The sequence below is a fragment of the Festucalex cinctus genome, chromosome 4, assembly GCF_051991245.1.
Source record: "Festucalex cinctus isolate MCC-2025b chromosome 4, RoL_Fcin_1.0, whole genome shotgun sequence".
Taxonomy (NCBI): Eukaryota; Metazoa; Chordata; class Actinopteri; order Syngnathiformes; family Syngnathidae; genus Festucalex; species Festucalex cinctus.
This window is the reverse complement of record NC_135414.1, coordinates 7922820-7945342: the sequence shown is the minus strand read 5'-3', so window position 1 is coordinate 7945342 and position 22523 is coordinate 7922820. Positions and strand designations below refer to the sequence as shown.

Below are 22523 nucleotides of genomic sequence, written 5' to 3'. Positions count from 1 at the left end.
TTTTTGGGGGATGTAAACTTGGTAGGGGAGAGCGGGGTCAGTCGTACCAATTTTTACTTTAACTGCCACACATAATCAAAAAAAAAAAACACCCCCCACATTGCCAGGTGATTTTGAGCATTTTAATTCAAAAGATACATTTTCTCCACAACAGTGACTTTGACACTCATATTTTTTTTGTTTAATGACGCTCTGTGAATTAAGATTGATGTGACAAATGTTTTGATCATTCACGACATCCTTAAAAACGTTCTATTTCATCTGATTTCATCAGATTCCGTCATGTTTCATTGTAATTTCATACACCGGCAACCCATTGAAAAGAGATACAATGCTGCCATCTGTTGGCCATAGTTAGTGGCTGTTTTTGATTCCACACCCCATTGACCAGGCAGCGCTGCACTTAGACTGCCCATTGATATATATATATATAAAAAAAAATGTAGTTGACGTCATTTAACGTTTATGGCGGCAGACGTGATTTTACTAACCGTTATTAAACGTTTTTGGCAGTCAAAGAGTTAAGTGTCTTTTACGCAACAGGAATGTCTCCAACTAAAATATTTTAATATAATTTAGGATGTCGCGCATCCCTGGCAGCAATCACTTTGGATCTTCAATAAACTTCTCCTAGTGCTGAGGAGAAAAGGTGTTCGCCGTCACCGCATCCAAGATGAATAATACACTCACGGCTTATTGTGGGCTGTATTGTTGAAAAAAAGCAATGTAAACAAAGTAGAATCCAACGTGGCTAAAGGCTCACGCAGGTAGCTGTTTACTTCCGTTCACTTGAGCATGCCAATGCTATGATTGGTCGGCGTGCCGTCACATGACCACCAGTGACGCAAAACAAAAGAGCGAACTTTAATGTTTTGGGGATTTTTTTTTTGCGAACTTTAATGTCAAATTACATAAAAACTGCAGGATTACGCATGGGGAACTGTTAGCGGTGAAGTGCCATGTAATTTACTTTAGAATAGCGCAAAAAGCGGTTGGCCTGCCGAATTGTGGAAAGAAAGTCAACGATAAGTGGCGATGGCTGATGACCTATGAAGGACTTCCGATAATATCAAACACCGTTAAAATAATTAAATAAAATCAAACACCTTTGTTGTTGTCGTTAAGGGTAAGACTAGGAAGTGACTGACCTTAAACAGCGTAAATTTCCATCTCACACTTAACGATATATAGAAAATATCGCGTAAAACCACGCGAATTAAGGAAAGTTGAAGGAAAGTGGTTTGTGACTTACACTTGTGCTCGCACGTGACCGCACAGGGCAGAAAGCTGGCGAAGGCCATCAGGAAACTGAGATACATTGTGATATATATACCGCGGTCATTGAAGACAAAACGATGCAGCAGAGAAGGCGCATTGCTATTCTGTTTCTGGAGAGACACACTAGAACAGCCCGTTTGTCTCCAGAATGGATGGAGAGTTCCCAAAGTTTGCGACAAGTAGAGTACATGTTCTACTCGGTCAAATACGCGTCACAGAGACATGCAAGGTCGGATATCGAGCCTCACAAATACAGAGCCGATTGAACCCTGTACATGAACAAAATCGTTTATTCAAAGGCAAAGCAAATACAAAATCCACTCGTTTTAATCAATCTTCATTGTTCAGACATGTTCCACATATACGTCGATCGTCATTGAAAAAGAACTCAAAGCAAAACAAAAAACAAAAAAAAACGTCACAACAATCTGAAACATGTAAACGTTATAGTTGTCCAACTTGTACTCATAATTTTATATTGGGTACAATAGGACGGAGTTGAAATTAGCAGTATACAGATGTAAGCACCGCTCACAATTGATCAGATGATATACTTCTTATTTGGTCTATGTTCTAGCTGCTCTGAATTGGTGGTGATTCAAAAATCCATGAAATTTAGATCCAGCACCTGCACTGCATGTTGAACCACAAATTCAAGGAACTCAAAAATGTTTTAGTAGCAGATGACAGGAAAATTATTTAAGTGTTGTTGTTAAAGGGATGCTTGACTCATTGAGCCATTTTCAACAGTAATACGATCATGTTTTTCCTATAATTAATGTGATAACTTCATTATTTTTCATAATTAATACCTTTAACATTTTTTTCCACTTTCTGTTGACTGGATATATCACCTGTGCTGAGGAAATAGGCAACGATCAATATGGCTCATTTTGCTGAACAAACCCAGAAAACAGGCGAGCTGTGATTAGTCGTTAACTATTTCCTCAGCGCAGGTGATATAATCTTCAGTGGAAAACAGGTATAGAAAAATGTGTTTGTTTTTTCACTTTACTGACAATGTCTCAATTTGTCAAATATGTTGTTCACAACATTTTAATGAATTTACCCTGGTTAAGTGTATAAAGAATTGCTTACCATTCCCTCCAATGATACTATTGTTATTTGATCAAAAATTACAATTGAATATGCTTCAAAAACCACAATGTTTTTATTTCGACAAGTATGAGAACACATTCTTTGTAGCTAAAATGGGCAAAAGGATATTTTGTTCCAAAAAGGGCGACAATAACATGAGATAATACATTTTGAACAAGGCAGATTTATCAAATGCTAAAACAGCTCGACTAAGGCAGATAACACTGCACTTCATGTTATGCTTTTATTTTTTTATATACACAACTTCCGGTGCACTATTTAGCAGACTGATGCTAACTTTACGTTAGCCACACACAGCAACAAGCTTTCCCATTCAGCTTTGTTGCCATGGCAGGTGATTGTGTTGTTTATAGTTGCGTATCAAATTATTGTGAGTTGGTTACACTACTAACAAATGTAGTCAGTGCTATCATATGGTAATTTACGAGTTAAACAAAATAATAAAATGACAACATCTGTATCACTTAGAATCTTCATGCTTTCACTGGTTGTGAAAAAATAAAATCAGTGAGCCATTTAGTTTTATGGGTAATGTTGCAGTGGTATATAAATTAGAATCTTAGCTAGCGTGTCCCACATCTAGTGTGTGCTAGTGTTCATCCTCATCCCAAAACTCATATGACCTGCTTCACAACAGGTTTTTTTTGTTTTTGTTTTTAAAACTGCTGGTTTTTCCACTTGGGTGGCCTCGATGACAAAGAACTTGCGTGACCACCTGAAGGGGAGGGAGAGAGAGAGTCTGTGAGGCCTTGAATGTGATTTGTGATTGGATGAGAGGGGCAAGGAAGGTATTGATGTAATGAGAAGCAAGTTTGTGTGTATAAGGGTGGCATCAGCAAGGTTAAGCCTCACAGTTACTCATCCGGTTTTGCGGTAACCAATTCTTGTGAATTTTGGGGCATCTGGGCAGACTAATATGTTAATGGTGACATCAAAACTGTTGAACTTTTACTTTGAAAGCTTTTAGTTTAAGAATAATGGCAAGGTCAGAATTTATGTTTCACAGGTTTGGGTTTTCCTCTCAGGTGGCCCCTCCCCTTTTTTTTTCAAGTTTCATAGGAGGTGACACAGTGAGCTGGGCTGAGCAACAACATATTGGCACCAACTGGTAATCTGCCCAGACAAGCGAGACATTCGATTCGTTTTGCCATTGTGTTCTGTCCTACTGGCGTAAATTTTGGAATCGTCCAGGCGACCTTTCTCATTTGAAAGTACTATTTAACCCCTGTCCGCACCTTGTCGGTTGCTTTTTTGTTTTTGCCTCACCTTGTTTGGTTTAGCCTCACCTTGTTTTCCCAGGTACGCTCTTACAGACTCTTATTCACAATAACGCTTTGACTTATTTCTACAATGCCATCATTTCCAATGGGGCCAGACTAGTAACGCATTGTTGCAGAGCAGTTCGCTCATATTAATAAATAATCTCTCAGTATTGCACCTAGAACAGTTTTGAAGTTGAGTTAGAAAGTGAAAGTTAACTTTAAATTTGCACCAGTGACTGCAATTACAACAACGGATTTGAAAATTAATGATTAAAAGTGAGCCTTTCGTTATCCCAAGTTCCATTCTGAGGGACACAACATCCACATGGAGACATTGAGACAGCGTTCACATTTCGAGAGGAACGACAACCATGTGAAACTTGTGAAAAGCGAGAAACACAAAGAGAGTTCTCCATTTAGCACAGGTGGGTTCATTTCCTGGTTTTTGTGGTGTCCTCATATAACTACAGTCGCTTCTTATTGTTTGTCAGTTGTCACTCCTGTGTAAAGTCATTCTTCTTGCTCCATACAGAAGTGCTGAAAGTTGCAGCCTTTTGTGTGATTTTCCGTGTCGTCAACTGTTTCCTGGTTCAGAGCAGCTTCGTTCCAGATGAGTACTGGCAGTCTGTGGAGGTCGCCCATCGCATGGCCTTCAAATATCCTCTCAATGCATTTTTTTTGTTCCCTGACATCAGCTGTCCATGCTTTTTCTATCATGCTCTTCTTGATTTGGGATGCGGGTGAACTGGAGCCTCTCCCAGTGGACTTTGGTCTAGAGAAGTGGTTACTACACCAAGTACAACCTAAAAAGAAAAAAACAAGATCACCAAAGTAGCACCATCATATTCAATAATAGGTCTAGTCAGGGGTGTCACTATAGGTTTTATGGATAAAGGGGGCTTATGCTGCATTCAAGGAACATTGAAAGTCGGAATTATCCCAGTTGGTTTTTCCCAGTTCCAACTTGCAAGCGTTTGAGGTGAAAGTGAACAACCAAAATGGCGCATAGTGATAAATTATTTTTTGTTTGGGTCCTCACAACACATTTTGACCTCCAGCAAACTGCAGGGAGATAGCAGCATAAGCCTACTATCACTTACGTTGTGTTACACGAATATTTACGAATGAAGAAAGCTATCTAGTTTTATACTCGAGTATTATACCCGAGTAGTGGTCTGTGTTCTCATAGGGGTCGCCATATTAGAGTGACGTCACATTGAAGTCGATCGGTAAGGCGGCGTGTTAGTCCCCAGGAGAATCAAGAGATGTACAGGATGTGAACGAATCCAGCGCGATAGTACATCTCACAAGCAGCTAATGAAGACTGTGTAAAAGTTTAAAGTTAGTAGATTAGATTTATAGTGTTATTTCAGTCAGTTTTATACAGTACACTAATACAAGGAATATATTTGTAGCATTAATGAGCCTGATTAAAACGAATACATGTACACATTTTTACAGTGTTGTTAGCGTCTCTATGGCTTACCATTCGCTACAATGATATTCATATTATTTGATCAAAAATTACTTGCCAGAAATGTTTCATAATGAGTTGTATTAATTCCTAGACAGTCTGCATTACAAATGACTTTATTCCATGAAATCCTTACCTGTAGGCGCAGCACTGATGCGGCAGATTTCACACTCTTTGCGTGACGCCACTGGCAGCCATTTTATGTTGCCAATATATGTCTCCTGAGTAATGCAGGGATCATGGACTGGATTTTTATTAAATATGGTTCTTAATCTTTTTGTGCTTGTGGCCCAACTTTTCCTGGACAACGTGAGTCACGGCCCATTCATATTACATGATCTGTGTTGACTTTTATACCAATGAACTAAATCAAATTTTAAAATTTCAAACAATATCAAATAAATAACCTTATGAAAATCAAAAACATTCATTTATTTTGTGTAAACCCAACTAGATGCCAAACAAGAAAATATTATTTTTTTAAATCAATAAAAGTTTATTGAGTAGTGGTGTCCAAATTCGATCGTGGCGGGCCAGTAATCCTGCAGGTTTTGGATGTTTCTCTTCTCCAACACAGCTGAAGCTCATCAGCAAGCCTGATAACGATCCTGTTGAGTGGAACAGGTGCGTTGTAGCAGGGAAACAAAACGCACAGGACACCGGCTCTCCAGGATCAAGCGTGCATGGACACCCATGTTATAGAGGATGGAAATTGTTTAGTCTGTTGGTGAGATTCATCATAACCTTTGATCTCTATTTTTAAATCCTTATCCATTATCAGTGGATGGATGGGTAGTTTTTGTTTTCGAATTACAGCAAAGTAGCTGATGATGTCGTAATGCCACCTGGCGGCAGAAAGCTATAGTGCCTTAAAGTGACAGTTTGTGGAATTTTTGGATTTTATATTTTTTTCATAGTTTTTAAAAACCCACTACTCCATTTCAATAACATACCAAAAAATGTTCCGCGCCTCACAGGTTGACATATTTTGCCACCATCTCAGGATACCTTAAAGTATCCTTTAGAGAAAGAATTCAGTGTGTCTCTCACATTACTGCGAGTGCTTCAAAAATGAATTTTGATGACCTTAACAGTGTGACCTATGGCCATCTGACGTGGGAATGGAAGGAGGGCATAAGAGGCTTCATCTATCCTCTCTTCTTTGCCGTCATCTATAAAATACTACACTGGATACACTGTGACTCCGTGTATCTTCTGGAAAGTTTTTTGTTTGTTTGTTTTGTTCTGGTCAGATATGATTTGTTATACAAATAATGTTGCTTTCCTTGCAGGTATGGATGCCCCGCCTATTTCATGCACTTGCCACTGCATTTGCAGATTTCAAATTCTTCTTCCTTGTCAGAGAACTGGAAAATCGAGATGTTGCAAAATGGATGGTAATTATTAGACCTGTTTGTGTCTCGAGGAATGTCAACTCCATCGCATATTGATTGTGTTTGTGTGTGTAGTTTTTCTGCCACCTGTGCTCGTGGTTCACGTGGTACTGCTGCACCAGAACGCTGACGAACAGTGTGGAGACCACCGTCACTTGCCTGGCTCTGTGCTACTTCCCCCTGCCAGGATCCAAAACATACAACAGGTCTCCTTAACGTCACGAGCATCTCAAAATGTTACATGGATTCCTGGCTGACACATTGTTTGTGTGTTGTTCCCCCCCAGCAAAAAATATTTGAGCCTGGTTGCATTGGCGATTGTTCTTCGCCCAACGACTCTGATTGTCTGGCTTCCGCTGTTGACTTACCATTTCTGGCAAGAAAGAAACAAACTGAGACTAGTCGCTCAGGACTACATTCCCATCGGGTAGTGTTTCATATTCACAGCTTCATTTTTCAGATTTATTTTTGTCTGTTTGGCAGTAACGGTGTTATTGTCTCCTTTGTAGGGCTTTGGCCTTAGTTATTCCAACCACAATCGACTCCATCTTCTATGAAAAGGTGAAATATGTACACTCACTGAACACAACTACATCACTAACACGCAAGGCCAGGGCTCACCAAACTTCTTCCTATAGCTACTGATGAACGCCAAGGACTACCAATTTCATACACACTTCTGAAATAACAAATGTGCTCAGATTATGTAATGTATTCATTGATATGAAGATGCTGTTCATGCAGACATTGTCCATATTTGTTACGGGCAGTTGCCATATGTTCCACTATTACAGATAAGTTAAAAATGTTCCACCACGATAGTGTTAATTTCATTCATGAAAACTAAACAAAAATCTTTTCGTGAACGCAAATTTTCACTGGACGAAATCTAGACTACAGACTAGACTAAACCCCACATTAATGAATAACTTGGATGCATTTTCGTCGACTAATGAAGACGAACAGGATTAAAATCTATGGGCATTTTAGTTCATGAACAAAGATGAGATGAAAGTGATCTGATTTTATAAAATCCTGCCTCTGCTAATCTTGTGACACACCCTATTTCAAATCTGCAGAATGCAAAATATTGCGAGTACAACATGTACAAACACATGGGACAGCTAAAAGGTGGTTTCACAGTGAAAGGTTAAAACAAAAACAAAAAAAACAAAAAAACAGGGAAATTATGCTTATAATGTAACATTAATCCAACGGCTATTACGTTTCAACAATAATGTTCATCCAACCGCAACTAATGCTAGCAAATTTACAAGCTCATAGCATGAAGCCATAGTAGTCACTGTAATTGTGTGTTAAGTTGTTTTTCATAAAAAAGATGAGAATATTTTATGTGAAAGTTTTATATCCGAAAGGTTCAAAATTATTTGCTGACAAAAGAAATATATACATCTATCTAATGATTAGATGAATACAATTGTTTTCTTGGACTAAAATAAAGACTAAAATGCGAGATTTATAGTCGACTAAAAGTTGACTAAATAATAATGGGATGAGGTTGACTAAGATAAAAACAAGCTCGATTGAAACTGGACTAAATTTAAAAATGTCTGATAAAATTAACACTACACCGCAAGTAGGTGTGATGTGCTTCCTAGCTAGTGTGGCTAACATGGTAAATGCTAGATTTATAGTCGATTAAAAGTTGACTAAATAATAATGGGGTGAGATTGACTAAGATAAAAACAAGCTTGATTAAAACTGGACTAAATTTAAAAATGTTAAAATTAACACGACACCGCACGAAGGTTTGATGTGCTTGCTAGCTAGCCTAGCGGGCTAACATGGTGCGCAACCCAACCGCCCCGCACTTAAAAGTGATTAATCATTGCCAACTTTTTTTTTTTTTGTTTTAATTGCAAACAATCGTTGTACTTGCAAATGCCAAAATATGTGAGCTTGCGAACATGGTTGACAATGACAGGCTCAGGGTGGTCATTTTTGGCTGTTAGCATTTAATGAGCACATGGTTTAAGCAAACAAACAAACGAAACGGTTAGGGTTTGAGTCGTTTGACTCGTCATTGCGCAATGAAGTCTTGCTTGTAACTCAAGTGGGATATGTAATGCAACATTATTCAGTTAGCAAACTGACTACAGCAGTAGAATTTATTTTTTATTTTTTTTTTAAATTGAGATTTCACTAATGACTATACTACTACAGTACAGATCCCAAATCCAGTTAAGAATAGGTTGCCTGTGTCAGGAAGAGGTGTAAAAACAAAAACAATTGACATACACATACCCCAAACAATTGGCTTAAAAAAAAGTGAGACGGACAGGACCTGCGTAAAAGTGGGAAAAAAAACAACAACAAAACAATGGGGCTGGAGAAATCACCTAGGACTTGGGACACAATGCTCAAAATGAGACTGTCCCTGTTTAAAATGAGACTTCTGGTCATCCACGGACTGGACCATCACAAAAAATAAAAAATAAATAGATAAAACATCAGAAGGCAAAAGTTGTGTAAAAACACAGGTATATCAGTGCGGAATTGCTTTCAAAAGCAGTGTCTAAATGTGCGCAAATGAAATTGTTTTTGGTTTATCAGTTGTTTTCTGTTGCGTAGTGGATCTTCGTGCATTTCAACTTCCTGAAGGTGAACGTCTTGGACGGAAAGGCCGGCCTATTCGGCACTCATCCCTGGCACTGGTACCTCACTGAGGGCTTCCCGGTCATAATCGGCCCCCATGGCCCGTTCTTTTTGTACGGCTGCTTCTGTGCATCCAGAAGGTACAGAATCCTATTGGTGGCCATCGCCTTGACCATCGGCGTGCACAGGTAAAGCTTCGGTATTCTCTCACCCGCTCTCATCTTTTTCTGCTAATGCTTTTTTACCTCGTTTGAATTCTTTTCAGTCTGCTCCCTCACAAGGAGTTGAGATACATCTACCCTGTGCTTCCCTTTTGTATGATCTTCTGTGGTAAGTACCGGATGACAACTTTTGAATTGGTGACATCGCCATACTAACGCCAATGATGGACATTGTGAATTCTCGACAATATAAATGCTTGATGCGTCCATTTGTGTTCTGCGTTAACAGGGGCAACGTTGGCTCGTATGAGAGCGTGGCGACGAGCGGCCGCTGCTGTCTTGTTGGTATCCAACCTGCTCATTGCACTTTACACGGGCCTGATTCACCAGCGTGGCGCCCTGGACGTCATGAGTCACGTTCATGCACTTTGTCACGATGACTCACAGCCGGACGTCCTCTTCGCCATGTCCTGCCATTCAACGCCTTACTACAGGTGTCAAATAAGAGCCTCGCTTTCAAATTCTGGTTGCACACTAAAAATAGTTTTTTTCCTCCCCTCGCAGCCATGTCCACTGCCCGCTGAAGATGAGGTTCCTCCAGTGCCTGCCTGATCTAAGCCATGCGGACAAGGTGACCGAAACAGACAGATTCAACGATGACCCGCTTCTCTGGCTTCGAACTTCCTATCTGCATGCGCGTTCACTTCCGACTCACTTGGTTCTCTTTGATGTTATGGAAAAGGTAAACGTGCAGACAACTCTAATGTGGTTTAAAAGAAGACACGTTTCCTTAATGCTGCTGTGTTGTGTTGCAGAAGATCACAGAATTTCTGCGTGAAAACAACTACACGAAAACAACGGACATATTTAACACTCATTTTCCCGATGGAGGAGTTGGAGGAAGAATCTTTATTTATGAAAGGCACCGACAACCACAGGACCATGTCTGATTTTATGCACAAGATGATGAATTGCATTCTAGAGAAATTTATGGTGAAAGAAAAGGTCAAATGTGTTTGGGTTTTTTTTAATCTCATTGCAGATGCACATTCAAAACCAAGGAAAAAAAAAAAAAAAGAAATGTTAAAACAACAGGCCAAAAGCAATCGTCATCACACAAGCTTGTTCCAGAGGGACTTTCTTTTTCCACAATAGCTTGAGCTGCTGCCAGTCAGCGTTTTTTTTTTTTTTGTTTTTTTTAAAATTAGGATTAAAAAAACAACACACTTTTAGAGCATGAATTGTTAATCTGTAGCTAACATTAAAGCAGTTCACATCAATTTTTAACAAGAGTTAAGGGTTCAAAATAGATTCGTGCAGCTCATTGTCACGCTAATAACATAACTTCCTAACTCATATTTTGGAGAATGAGAGGCATTTTTGCAACATCTGCATTTGACTTATGGGAATCATTTCCAGCCAAAATCCAACTTGGCAAAAAAAATTGCCCAACTCAATTTTTAGAAACTTTCCTCAAGCCCGAGCAATGTCTGGAGTGCATAGCAGCGTTGTAATTCCATACGGGACGAAAAGAAACATTTCTGCCTCGTTTGTGACCCAATGGTAAAGACAGCATTTCAATTTTTTGAAAGACGGCGAGAGGTTAGACTTCTACTGTTTGATGTTAGGGTTCCGGCAGAGCATCCCATTGCTCTTTTCAAAACATGAAAACGCCTCAACTCAAAGATGATACATTTAAAGTGCGTCTGAAAATGTTCCGTTGGAAAACCACGTGGACATTCAGTAGCATGAAATAAAGAAAAAATGTGCAAATTTATGAGAGCAACCAATAGTAGTACTAAGGAGGTACTACTACGACTACGACTACTATCAAACTTGTCCAGAAGTGTTCAGTATTTGTGGTCGAACGGCATGGGGCCCAGTTCGATTTTGACGTCGGCCATGTGGCCATTTCTTTGCTCGCCGTGTCGCCGCGCTCTTTGTCTCTGCTGCCGACGACCTTGATGCTTCGTCCTCGACTCCTCTCTGGAGTCCGAGTCTGGTCGTTCGAGGGGCCCGCTGGGAGATTCGAGAAAAAACAGAGGGAGTATTTCAATGTAAGAACACAAAAATGATAGATTACAGGAAGTGCGCAACTCAAGCTAATTGTTGGTGACTTGTTCATGTTGCGATGTACAAGACTGTTCCTCAGAAGTCCAGTCACCTCGGCCCGTCGCTTTTGGCGTACGCCTCTCCGAAGAGGTGTCTGAAGATGAAGTCGTCGACGTCTTCAAAGACGTCGTTGTGGAGGCCGTGGTACTCGGGCATGTTGACCAGGTAGTTTTCCACGCTGCTCACAAAGTCGGTAAAGCGCATGCGGTCGTGGATGAAGAGGCCGTTGTGGAAGAAGCCGTTGATGAAGTTCTCCAGTTCCTTCCAGTGGTGGAAATGGGGGACCTCCCGCTGCAAGTAGCTCCACAGCAGCTGGTGGAACTCGTCTGCTCGGATGGGCTCCGTGGCTTTGTTGAAGACGCTTAAGGACTCCTGGTAGGCGCAATCGAAGACTCCTCGGCATCCTTTGGGGCCAGGGCTCCGGCCTCGCTCTTTATCGACTCGCTCTCCGGGCTTGCGCGTGTTGGCGTCTTGTTTGGGATGACCCTTTTTTTTCTTGTACTTTCCGGCTTCATATTGTTTGGTACCTTCTCTCGCCATCTTGTTGATGAAGGTGGAGGCCGAATCCTTGAAGTGGCGGAAAGTGGATTTGACGGAATTGGAGAATTTGCGCAGGTTTTCCTTCACGGCTTCCTTGGCTTTCTTAATCTGCTCTTTGTGATGTTGGACAAACCCCTTGGTGGAGTTCTTGACGGCGTCAAACGTCTCTTTCACGATGCCTGGCCTGCGCGCTTTTGCTTTCGTCACTTTGGCTTCCGTATCTCCTTTAGCTCGATCGTCTTTGGTTTGGAGGTAGAGCCTCTCCCACATGTCGGAGCGCTGCTGCTCAAAGCCCAGCCTCTTCTCCAGCTCTCTCATTCGGGACTGGGCCTCTGCTTCGTATTCAAACTTCCTCTCCTTGTCGAGCTTCTTCCTCAGCTCCTTCTCGCCCTCCAGCTCCGTCTTCAGCCTGCGGTTTTCGGACAGCAGCGCGTCGGCTGAGGCCCCCGTCGCCTCCAGATCACGAATCCTGGAGCGCAGGCTCTTCAGCTCCACCTGTAAGGTGGACAGGGACTTTTCTTCCTTCTCCAAGGAGATTTTCAGCTGCTGGTTCATGGTGGTCAACGCCAGGACCTCGTCCTCCCTCTGTCTCGCTAACATTGCCTGGACATCTTGCTGGGCCTGATTGGAGTAAGGGGGGGAAAAAATGAAGAAAAAAAGGGAAATAAACACGTGTAAACTTGAGTAAGTAAGCAGAGATAATATGTGGCCTAAGGTAAGCACTAATCACATTTACTCTAATTCAGGGGCCTCCAACCTTTCTTCCACCGCGAGCTACTCTTAGAAAAACAAAACAGCAGCGAGCTACTCATGTTTCACAACATTTATTTTAATAGCCAAATTTTTATTTGCCTTTACTTCAAACACAACAACAGTGGTCACAAAATGCATAGCCTATGCTGGCATATAAAAAAATACTAAAATTATGCGGACTATGCATGATAGTCGTGCAATGGATCACAAGTCATGGTTTGGATTGGATTGTTTCTTCAGATCAGCCAAAAAAAAATAGTACTTGTCTTAGACATCATGGTCAAAAGTGTTTTGTAAAAGAAATGAAGGCAAAGTTCTAATATTGACCCTGTTTTTTCTCCTAATAATGAAAAGACCCCAAAAGTGCAATTTAATGCATATTCCCTTCCTTTAATAAACATGGAGTGAATTACAAAGTAGCCTTGGTCCATAATAGAGAAAGCAAACCAGGTAACAGCTGTCAAACTCATTTACGTTGCCAGCCAGGCGCCCGTTCCTAATGCTAACAGCTAGCTAGCTACTAGCCACTAACGTCGACGATTTGTGCCGTACAGTGACAGTGTAATTAACTAGCGGTTTCTTGTCGTCCTAAATTGGCGATTGAATAAAAGTTCAGGATAGCGTTATTTTGATGTTTGTCGCAACTATATGTCAATAAAAAGTACGATAAAGAAATCTTAAATGTCGAAAATGTAAGTCAAGCTAGCCATCAAGCCACAACAAGACTCAACTTCAAAGTACTGTAAAAGTCTGCTCAGACTATTTGCATTGGAGTCAGTGTATTATTTGGTAAACTTAATTTTTACAGTTATCTACCCGCGAGCTACTCAAACTACGAAGCGAGCGACCGTTAGCTCAGAGAAGACTGCGATGAGAACATTAAGATGATTTAATATCGTTTACTATTTCAACGGTCTTCATTTTAGGGCATTTCACACATGAACTAGTACAAAGAATATTTGTGTCATTCTTAATTAGCTGGTCTAAAATCATAAATGCACAGACATGAATCTACTTTAGTTAGTTGCATGCTAAACTGCTAGCGGCTCAAGTGTAGTCTTTAGCAATGCCTTATGTTTTCAATAAAAGAAATTCGAAGTTTCTGTTTACATTTACATTTGTTTGAAATTGCTGCATTGAAAACGTTTGTTTCTTAACCCAGACCTGCATTTTTTCTGCTGGACTTTTTTTTTTTTTTTTTTTTAACTTAACAGTATTTTGTCTCGTTTCCCACATAGGAACAGAATGAAATTCTTGTGGGGCGTTAACTCATGTTTTTAATTGTTATAGTGGACGCCAGAGTAGTCTGGCTGTAATGCGTTGTAAACTTACCAAGCTTAAATATAACATTTTTAACATAAACATTGTCCAAATCAACTTGCGATTGTGATTGGTTAAGCTAGATCCCAATCATGAACCAGCAGTGTTGACATCATCCAAGGTTGAGACACGCAATTATGTCGGGTCTACTGCAACCACATCTTATGTGTCCGAAGGGACTAAAGAAGTAAACAAGATGGAAGTTACCTGAGGAAAATCCTGCTGGACGCCGCTGAGGTCCGTGTTCTCCTGGCTCGTCTCGATCAAGTGTGAGAGCAATGAAACAAGATTCTGCTTATCCCAATCATCCAGGCTAAGATCGCCGCTTTTCACCTTCATGGGAAAACAAACACACTCAATTAAAAAAAAAAAAAGTGGAAGAGAAAGTAAACATCATCTCAACTGACTACAAGCTTTTCAATTGAACATTTATATTTCAACTGGGATGATGAAAAAGTGTATTAATGTCCTGAAATATTAATATTTACATGATAACGAAGCGCATCAATCACAATCTGGAGCTCACTCTCTCTGGTTTTGTCTGTTTTCTGCCTCTCTTGCACTTGCATGGTGCCTGTAAATAAGCCAACATTAATATTCGAAAACATCCTCGCTAGGGTGAGCTGGAGCTTGACCCCAGGTGAGTCATATGTCAAATAAAAACATCTAAATGGCGGAATCCATACCATAAAAGTGTCCAAAGCCCATGCTGAGGGCGATGATGAGTGCCAGCAGGATGCAAGAGTTGAGGGTTCTGCCGCCTGGGCTTCGCGCTCTCGTCGTCGCTGGTCTGATTGCAGTTTGCCACGATGCCGGCTGCTTCTCGGCTTCCTCCTCGGACTCCACCGTCGTCTCCTCATCCTCCTCGCAGGACTCGGACGTGGTCGTCCTCCTCAACCTGCGTCTTCGCACAGCAACGTTTGCTGCTGCTTCATCACCGCTGCTGCTGCTGCTTGTTGATGGAGGTGGCAGCTGAGCTGGGAAAACTTGCACAAGACAACGTGCTCGTCGTCAGATTGTGTATTCACTAAATATGGAACATGATGTACTCGTACATACATGCATACATACGTGAGGTTAATTCATGCCAAAATACCCCTGATGTAAGTACTTTGTGTACTTTTTCATCATGCACGAGCGTCAGAGTGAATTTCCAAACGCACCCCGTGTTGACGGCGGCAAACGAGTTCCGGTTGGCCGAAACTTCAGCTTCTAACTATGGAAAAATTTTAGGTTTAAGTTTAAAATGGGTTGCCTCAAATTTATTAGGCAGCAAAGACGTATTTCTATGTTATTTTCAGAATCCTGAAATTCAGCCCCGGGGACTTATTTCAATTTTCTTCCCAAGTGTTTTATAGTTAAGGGTCAGAAATTAGTTATTTAGAAGCTACATCGCATTGTGGCCCAAGGTAGAATCCAGGTTGGTGCTTATTGCACCTTTTGGTGCTGTAAATCCTTGTTGTGGTCAAACAACAACTTACAACTGAGAACTATGCCATCATTGTCTGATTTATTCAACTTTGGAACTATTTGTATGCGGTCTCTTGAACTATTTGGAAGTAAAAAGATATAAATAAATAAATGTTATAAATAAAGATTTGTGCACATACAAATTATTATCAACATAAAGTGTCACCTCTTGGGATTATAGTAAAGCTCTGTTCTCAGAAATAATTAATTGAATTTGAAATACAATTTTCAAGTGATAGACAGGAGATTCTAGGTGGCATATGACAAGTTTGGTCAAACCATTCTGGTATGGCGCTTTCTTTTGGCAGTTGGCAAATCCAATCAGAGGGTCTTAATTGAATATATACAAGTCACATCTGAGAGTAAGTGGCAGGACCAGCAAGAACAAAACAAAACAAAACAAAAAAGCTATTTATAATCCAAAAAAATATGATGACATCACTGATATTTTTACAGTGAGGGAAATTTTTGCAGTTGCACTAATGGTAATATTTACTGATAACAGATGGCTTAAAGACTGAATTTCTGCAGAAAATTCACATTAGAACACAAAAATGTCAACGTTAAAAAAACCCAAAAAACTCTCACATAAAATTCTTGCTGTTGGGACAGTCATATCGTTTGCACAAACAGGGAAACATGTCCTTGTTCTGGGTCCAACACATCAGCGGGTTCTTTTGCTCGGAATTTGCAGTGTTTTCAAATTATCATGTTTGTGTGGTGGAATAATTCTAGGTTCTCCTTCCACTTGGATAGTGAGAGCCAAAAAGTGGTTTGACATACCGCTAGACAGATTTTTAGCTTTAGTTGTTTGTTTTTTTTAACACCTATACTGGTTCTGACTCAGTTTCGAGATACAGGATATTATTTAAATCAATTACAGGTATGGTCTAATTTCTGTGTGCATCTTTGCCTTCTTGAACCAAAAAGTCCACATATCAGCCACCCCCTGATATACTCTGCTTACAAAATGTTTGGTATACTCTCCTTTTAGGTGAAATTTCCGGATGAACCTAACATGCTTGTCGACCTGAAACTGAAATGTGAACTTAATTTGACTTTGAAAGTCAAACTGTTCACTGTGTAAAATACTTTGGCTCAATGAAGTTTTGGGAAACACCGCCTTAAGTATATGCATGCCCAAAAGACAAAATACAGCCAAGTAGCAAACGGTGACAAGCAAAGCATCTTTGTAAATCATGATTAGTCAGCATGTTCCGACAGCTTTCTCGATTAGTTGCTTGTAAACAAGTTTCCAATAGTCACACCCAAATTAGGCCACCTGTGAAAGTGCGGCCCCTTGCAAGCCGACTTTGTAGATGGTAGGCCAAGTTCACAAGGCTTTGCGCAACTTTCCACTGACTCAACCTCAGACCTGCTTTGGCAATGTAAAATGAACAATTAACAAAGAAGAAACATTCCAGGATTATAAACCCCCAACCCAATTATATAAGAACGATAAAAACCATGAGTATCGAGACTTTGAGGTCCTACCAGATTCTGTAGCGGTGAAAGCATACTGGCTGCTGCACGACGTGCCCAGAAACGAGCCCACGGCGGCGGACGCCGTGTCCTCCGTGCCGTCACGCTCGTCCTCCTTCACTTCCTGTAGCGTCACGATGTCCGAGTCGCTCAAGGACAACATGGCGCCGTGATCCTCCAGCGGCGGGTCATCGGCTCCAGCCTGAGGGTGGCGAGGATTCATTTGTACAGGAAGTACCCACCGTGTCAGGTTTCTGTTTGACGTTCTCACCTCTGAGGTGAACAGCGTCTTCGTCATGGTTTGTTCTTCCAGTGAGCCGTCAAATTCGTCATCATTACATCCAGCTAAAAAATATAGGAAGCGTTAGTTGGGATGAAAGTTGGGATGAAGGTAAAAAGCACATTAGATGTTGATCTCTATCTATCTATCATGAGCACACCACATAACTAAAAACTAGTTCTGCTTAAAACTGCAGTGCAAAGTCACCAATGTTTGTGTAATGCAGCCTTCCAAAAGGACTCAATGTAACTAAATGTCACAAGTCATGCTTCGGAATAAATATACTTTGTATACACCATATTTGAAAGGAGAGTCATACAAGCAGAAGTTGGGCATTCAGAGTCCTGCCATTCTGGTTGCTCTTGGGCATCAGCTCCATTTTGTCCCACGACATCTGCCATCAAAGTCTCGATATCGGAACCCTTCAAACCACATCGCAAGGAACGGAAATGAGATATTAAGAATTACAACACACAGTTAATTTTGTGAGAACTATCAAGCATGGCAAAGATAGTTTTAGAGCTATGTTCTGAGATTAAAAAAATAAATAAAATAAAAAAAATATACCAGAGCTCTTCTAGATCGTCTGGTATTCAAAAGAGCCATTCATAAATATTAATTGGACACTTCATTAGGTAATCTACACAATATTCTAAGATTCAAAACAAGGGCTGACATGTTGTGCATTTTAGGCTCATCTGTCATTTTCACCCAATATCCCTAATTTTTTTTTTTGTGAGTAGTGTAAACATGTATCTGTATCTTCCCACTCCATTTTATGTGTTTGCTATTAATGTGTTGTTAATGTCACTATGTTGAATAACGTGCTGTTTCACCTCAATGCTGATGATGCTCCAGCCACAGGACGACTCGGTATCACTGGACGTGTTTGACATGGCAGTTTCTCAGCAACACTGTGAAGGAGTTTATAAAAAAAAAAAAAAATGTGCTTCAAAATTAGGCATCAACACACGAGGAGGCAATATTTTGTTTAACTGGAGGACTTTATTGCGTCATACAGGAACATCAACCAGTGTAATATTGACCCTGAAACAGGTGTCAGTTGTTTTCATTAACTTTAATTGATAAATATGGACTTACCGTTTAGAAAAGCATGATAAAATATTTTGTAATAAGACACTGGGCAGTGGGCAGGAAAAAAAATACATCAGTGCGTTCGTGAACTTTAATTTATACACGCCGACCGAACATAGGCATGACATTAGTTAAGTCGTAGAAGATAATTAACCCTTTTGACAAAAATACAGAACAGTGACGTTATGCTCCTGTGTTTTGCGCGTGACGTGCTTTTACCTTGATTAACTGGTTCTAAACACATTAGTAACGACAGATAATGCGTGCCGTCACCAATTACCATCGACAACGTCAAATCAGCTATACAAACTATAAAAACGTACCAATAAATATTGAATGAAAACTTTCAAAGAAGAAGACCTGTGTTTTAATATCCAACGACGATGCAGCTGTTTGCAGTCAGGCCGATTGTTATTGCACCATGCACGGGCCTGGGCTAGCACTGAGTGAAAACAAAGCCGGTAGTGTCTGGGATATGTTGTTCTAAAGTAGAAGGGAATAACGTAGAGAAAGTTTAATAAAACTTCATTTCCCATAAGGCAACGCGGTAGTCAAACGGGTCAAAGCTCGGGCGGAGCTAACCGTTTGCTTGGTGGACGACATCGCTCTTTGAAAACATAAACAAGGAAAGGTGACAGAAACATAAAATACACTGCATTTCTAAAAGTGAAAAGAAAATGATACGTGCATATTTAGAACGTTATTCGCAGGTGTACTATTTAAAAAAAACAAAAAAAAAAACACGCGCGCGCAAACAAAACATGAGACAACGTCGACGTGGTTGGTTAAATAGTATATTTGACCGATATGGTGAAGGAAAGTTGCGTTGACCACGCGGACTTTAGAATTCACTATGCAGCTTCTTGCTGGTGAATTTAAGGGATCAAATACCAGCTGTGTTGAGAAGGGAAACGTCCAAAACGTGCAGGACTATGGCCGTTGAGGACCGAGTTTGCCCACCACTGCAGCACTACATTTTAGTTACAAAAGTCTGACTATTTTGTTCTGATTTCAGAACTGACATGTTCATTTATGCTTATTTTTGTTTATTTTTCCTGGATTTAAATGGCTGCACGTGGTGTCTGATGGTACCAATTATCAAATAAAGTGAAGCATCCGTCATTGAGCTGAGAGACCCATGTTTTTGATACATTCAATACACTGAACACTTGTTAAAAAACAGACAAGTTTGTTGTATTTTGTACTTTTATTGAGAATCAGACTTTTCATAACAGTCTAAAATCTAAACAATTTTGTAAAAAAAAAAAAAAAAAAGCAAATAATTGTAATGACAAAGACAAACAGAGAAGCATTAACAAAAGCATCAAAATTACAAGATACATTCAATTAATTATCCTGATTTTCTCTTCTGAGGAGAGCAGTTCGGGGTCCCCCTGAGTTTATATGTAATACAAAAAAAAAAAAAAAGACCCATGGCTCTCGACACTTGAACTCATCATCACAATATCACTGCCCAAAGGGAGAAAATGAAAAACTGTTCATTTCCATCCCTTGTAATTCACATAATTGGATAGGAACACATGAGAAAAGATCAGGACAACATGCAAGGTTCTCTTGTGTGAATAAATTGCATTTGGCCAGATTCTCACACTCATTGACCCCAGGTAAAAACATGAGCAGACTGGACAAGGAGAACAAATCACTCAGAAACGATGCATTTATTTTGAACTGATCTATTCTCGCCAATATGCAACGGTGACCTTAAAAAATAAATCTTTGGTTTACAACGTTTGCTCCTGAAAACACAACTGATTGTATCAATCTAAAAATGACCCCTGATTAAATCCTCTGATTAGAAGCAGCAATGTGAACACCGTGCACCCACTGACCTTTCGTAAAAAATGTAAAAGGATTGATGAGCTCCATACACAATGGGCATTTATTTAACCAAATAAATACATTTTAAAACGACATTTGAATATTTTTTAAGCCAATTTTCTTCTTCGTATTGCAAACTAATCCATGGTACAGCTTTATCTGAATCCCAGAAAAGATGATTGGGTGCACGTTTGCAAGCACACAGCCGCACTGCTGCCACACAGATGACTAAAAATCGATATACGTCTCACCTACAATGTACAAACATCTGGTTGCAGCAGTTTTGGAGGAACTCCGCATGAGGTTCATTAGTTTTTCGCGTGCAGCATAGGAATGATTATGAATTGTCACTCGGGGGTGTCGGGAGGGGGGCGTTCATGCTGCTGGCACTTCCCAGGTGAACTTATTGTAGTTCAAGGCCACTCATGTGCATTAAAGGCTTGGTTTTGAGGAGCAGCGCCTCGGCTGATCTTCGTCTTTGGTCTAACGCATTAGATTCTTATGTGATTGCTGATTAAAAGATTAAAATTAGGGCTGAACAATTTGGGGGAATTACAAAGAGACTATTTTTGAAAATCGTTCAGCCCTAATTGAAAACAAATCAAATGTCAGGTATGCAAACATGTCTTTGGGTACTAGCATCGGTCACCGCTGCGCATTAGCTTGCTAATATAAAACTACTTGGCAGACAAGTGCTAATCTTGATCTACTCTTTCGAAAAACAAGAAAAAAAAATATCTGGAGCTAGATTCAACTACATCGTGTACTCAGTAGTACAAAGCTTCTCACAAAAATAGACATTTTCAGGAAGTCGAACGGTACGTCGTTCGTTAACATTCGGCACTTTCATCCCTGATTATTATTTAACACTCGCCATGTGTTAGTCCAAACACTCTTCATGGGTTGGCATCGTCTACTTGAGAAACACAGTCGAGATGCGTCCATTGTAAGGCCAATTAGCAGGTGGCTCAGTACTTGCGTGCTGCTACTGGCACTAGTACGAAGCCGTTTGAGCGTTTATTCCACAAATTGATATACAGATAAAGGTCTATTTAGCGCACTATTTAAAATATCAGCTAAACTGTTGGAGCATGTATCCAATATCCTACTAGTGTGCTGAATTATGATTGGAAACTAGTGCGCTGTTCAAACAGCTTTGTGGCTATTTGTTAGTAGTAATGTTTATTCATGACTAGGGTTGCCAACTGTCCCGTATTTTTACCGGGACGCCCCGTATTTTGGGCTCAAAAGTCCCGTAAAATAATTCTCAATTCTTACACGAAATGCAGCAAATGCCATCTTTGCCATTTTTGGACCACAGCTGCTCCCATAGGTTGACAAGTGGCAAGGAAGTTGCTCATAGCCAATAAAATGAGTCGTTGGGTGTGAGGTTATGTGGAGATCTTGAGAGAGAGAGAGAGGCACTTCCTGGTTTCATCACAGCTTCATGTCGCCTACACGCTAAACGGCGATCTTAATACGTCGGCTGCGAACGTATCAACGGGAGCAATACAAGATGTATTCTCGTACTATTTATGAACAAATACTGCGAGAATTTAGCTTGCTGGTAAGTTTCGCAGTCAGCGCTTAACACAGCAAACCGCACTCTACAAGTCCTGGATCAGCTAAAACGGCAATGTCACGAAGCACGGCACCTGTCAGCCAATCACAGGCATCAGGCATCGTCACATGCATTTGTTGTAGCGGTTTATACTGCACAAGTGGCTTAAAAAAATAATGTGTAGTGTTGTCCGGTCGGTCAGGAAGAGTAAATGGATAAACCTGTAAGAAAGAAAAGTATTCATGGAAAAAGTAAATTTGGTGAGTCACGCTCCTCTTTTGCATTCCATTTTTTTTTTTTTTGCACCTGTTTTTTTTTAGGTAAAGAGGAAAATTGTGGTTTCTTTGAGGTTTTGTATGAGGTTACACAATGATGGCCTGCAGTTAGGATTAAAGGGAATGTACAAACTGTGCATTTTGAATCTAATCAGAATATACACTGATTTCACATATCATGTTCACACCACCATGACACCGTGCCATGCACCTGCCCCTTATTTCGGGATGAGAAAGTTGGCAACCCTATTCACGACTGTGTGACATTTCTGCAAACTACGAGAACAACTTTGGCACACTAGTAGGACAACTGCATGCAACTAGAGCTACTAGTGTCATCATAAAATGGTACTACTTGACAACTAGCGAACAGATGTCGACTGATACTTCAAGTGTGCTGAAATGTCTTATGAGTGAGGAGAACCTGGTGTACTAGCACAAGTAAATATCAAGTAAGTGGAGTAAATGCTCAAGATGGCTGGCCATACACTT

General features: G+C 40.3%; 1 protein-coding gene across 4 annotated transcripts; it reads right to left on the bottom strand.

The window, feature by feature from the left end:
* Positions 1-10198: 10198 nt before the first annotated feature.
* ccpg1 (cell cycle progression 1) lies at positions 10199-21410 on the bottom strand. 4 transcript variants are annotated; one of them, XM_077518567.1, is made up of 10 exons: positions 21070-21410; positions 18098-18175; positions 17581-17683; positions 17253-17326; positions 16994-17183; positions 14716-15015; positions 14518-14603; positions 14237-14362; positions 11469-12577; positions 10199-11323 (listed from the first exon to the last, which is right to left on the bottom strand). In XM_077518567.1, exons 2-10 carry the CDS (start codon positions 18155-18157, stop codon positions 11155-11157), a joined length of 2217 nt encoding a protein of 738 aa, XP_077374693.1. In that variant the 5' UTR covers positions 18158-18175; positions 21070-21410; the 3' UTR covers positions 10199-11154. The 4 variants fall into 4 exon arrangements, with proteins under 4 accessions (XP_077374693.1, XP_077374691.1, XP_077374690.1 ...); XM_077518565.1 differs by lacking the exon at positions 21070-21410 and adding an exon at positions 18717-18840; XM_077518564.1 differs by lacking the exon at positions 21070-21410 and adding an exon at positions 18680-18829.
* Positions 21411-22523: the final 1113 nt, after the last annotated feature.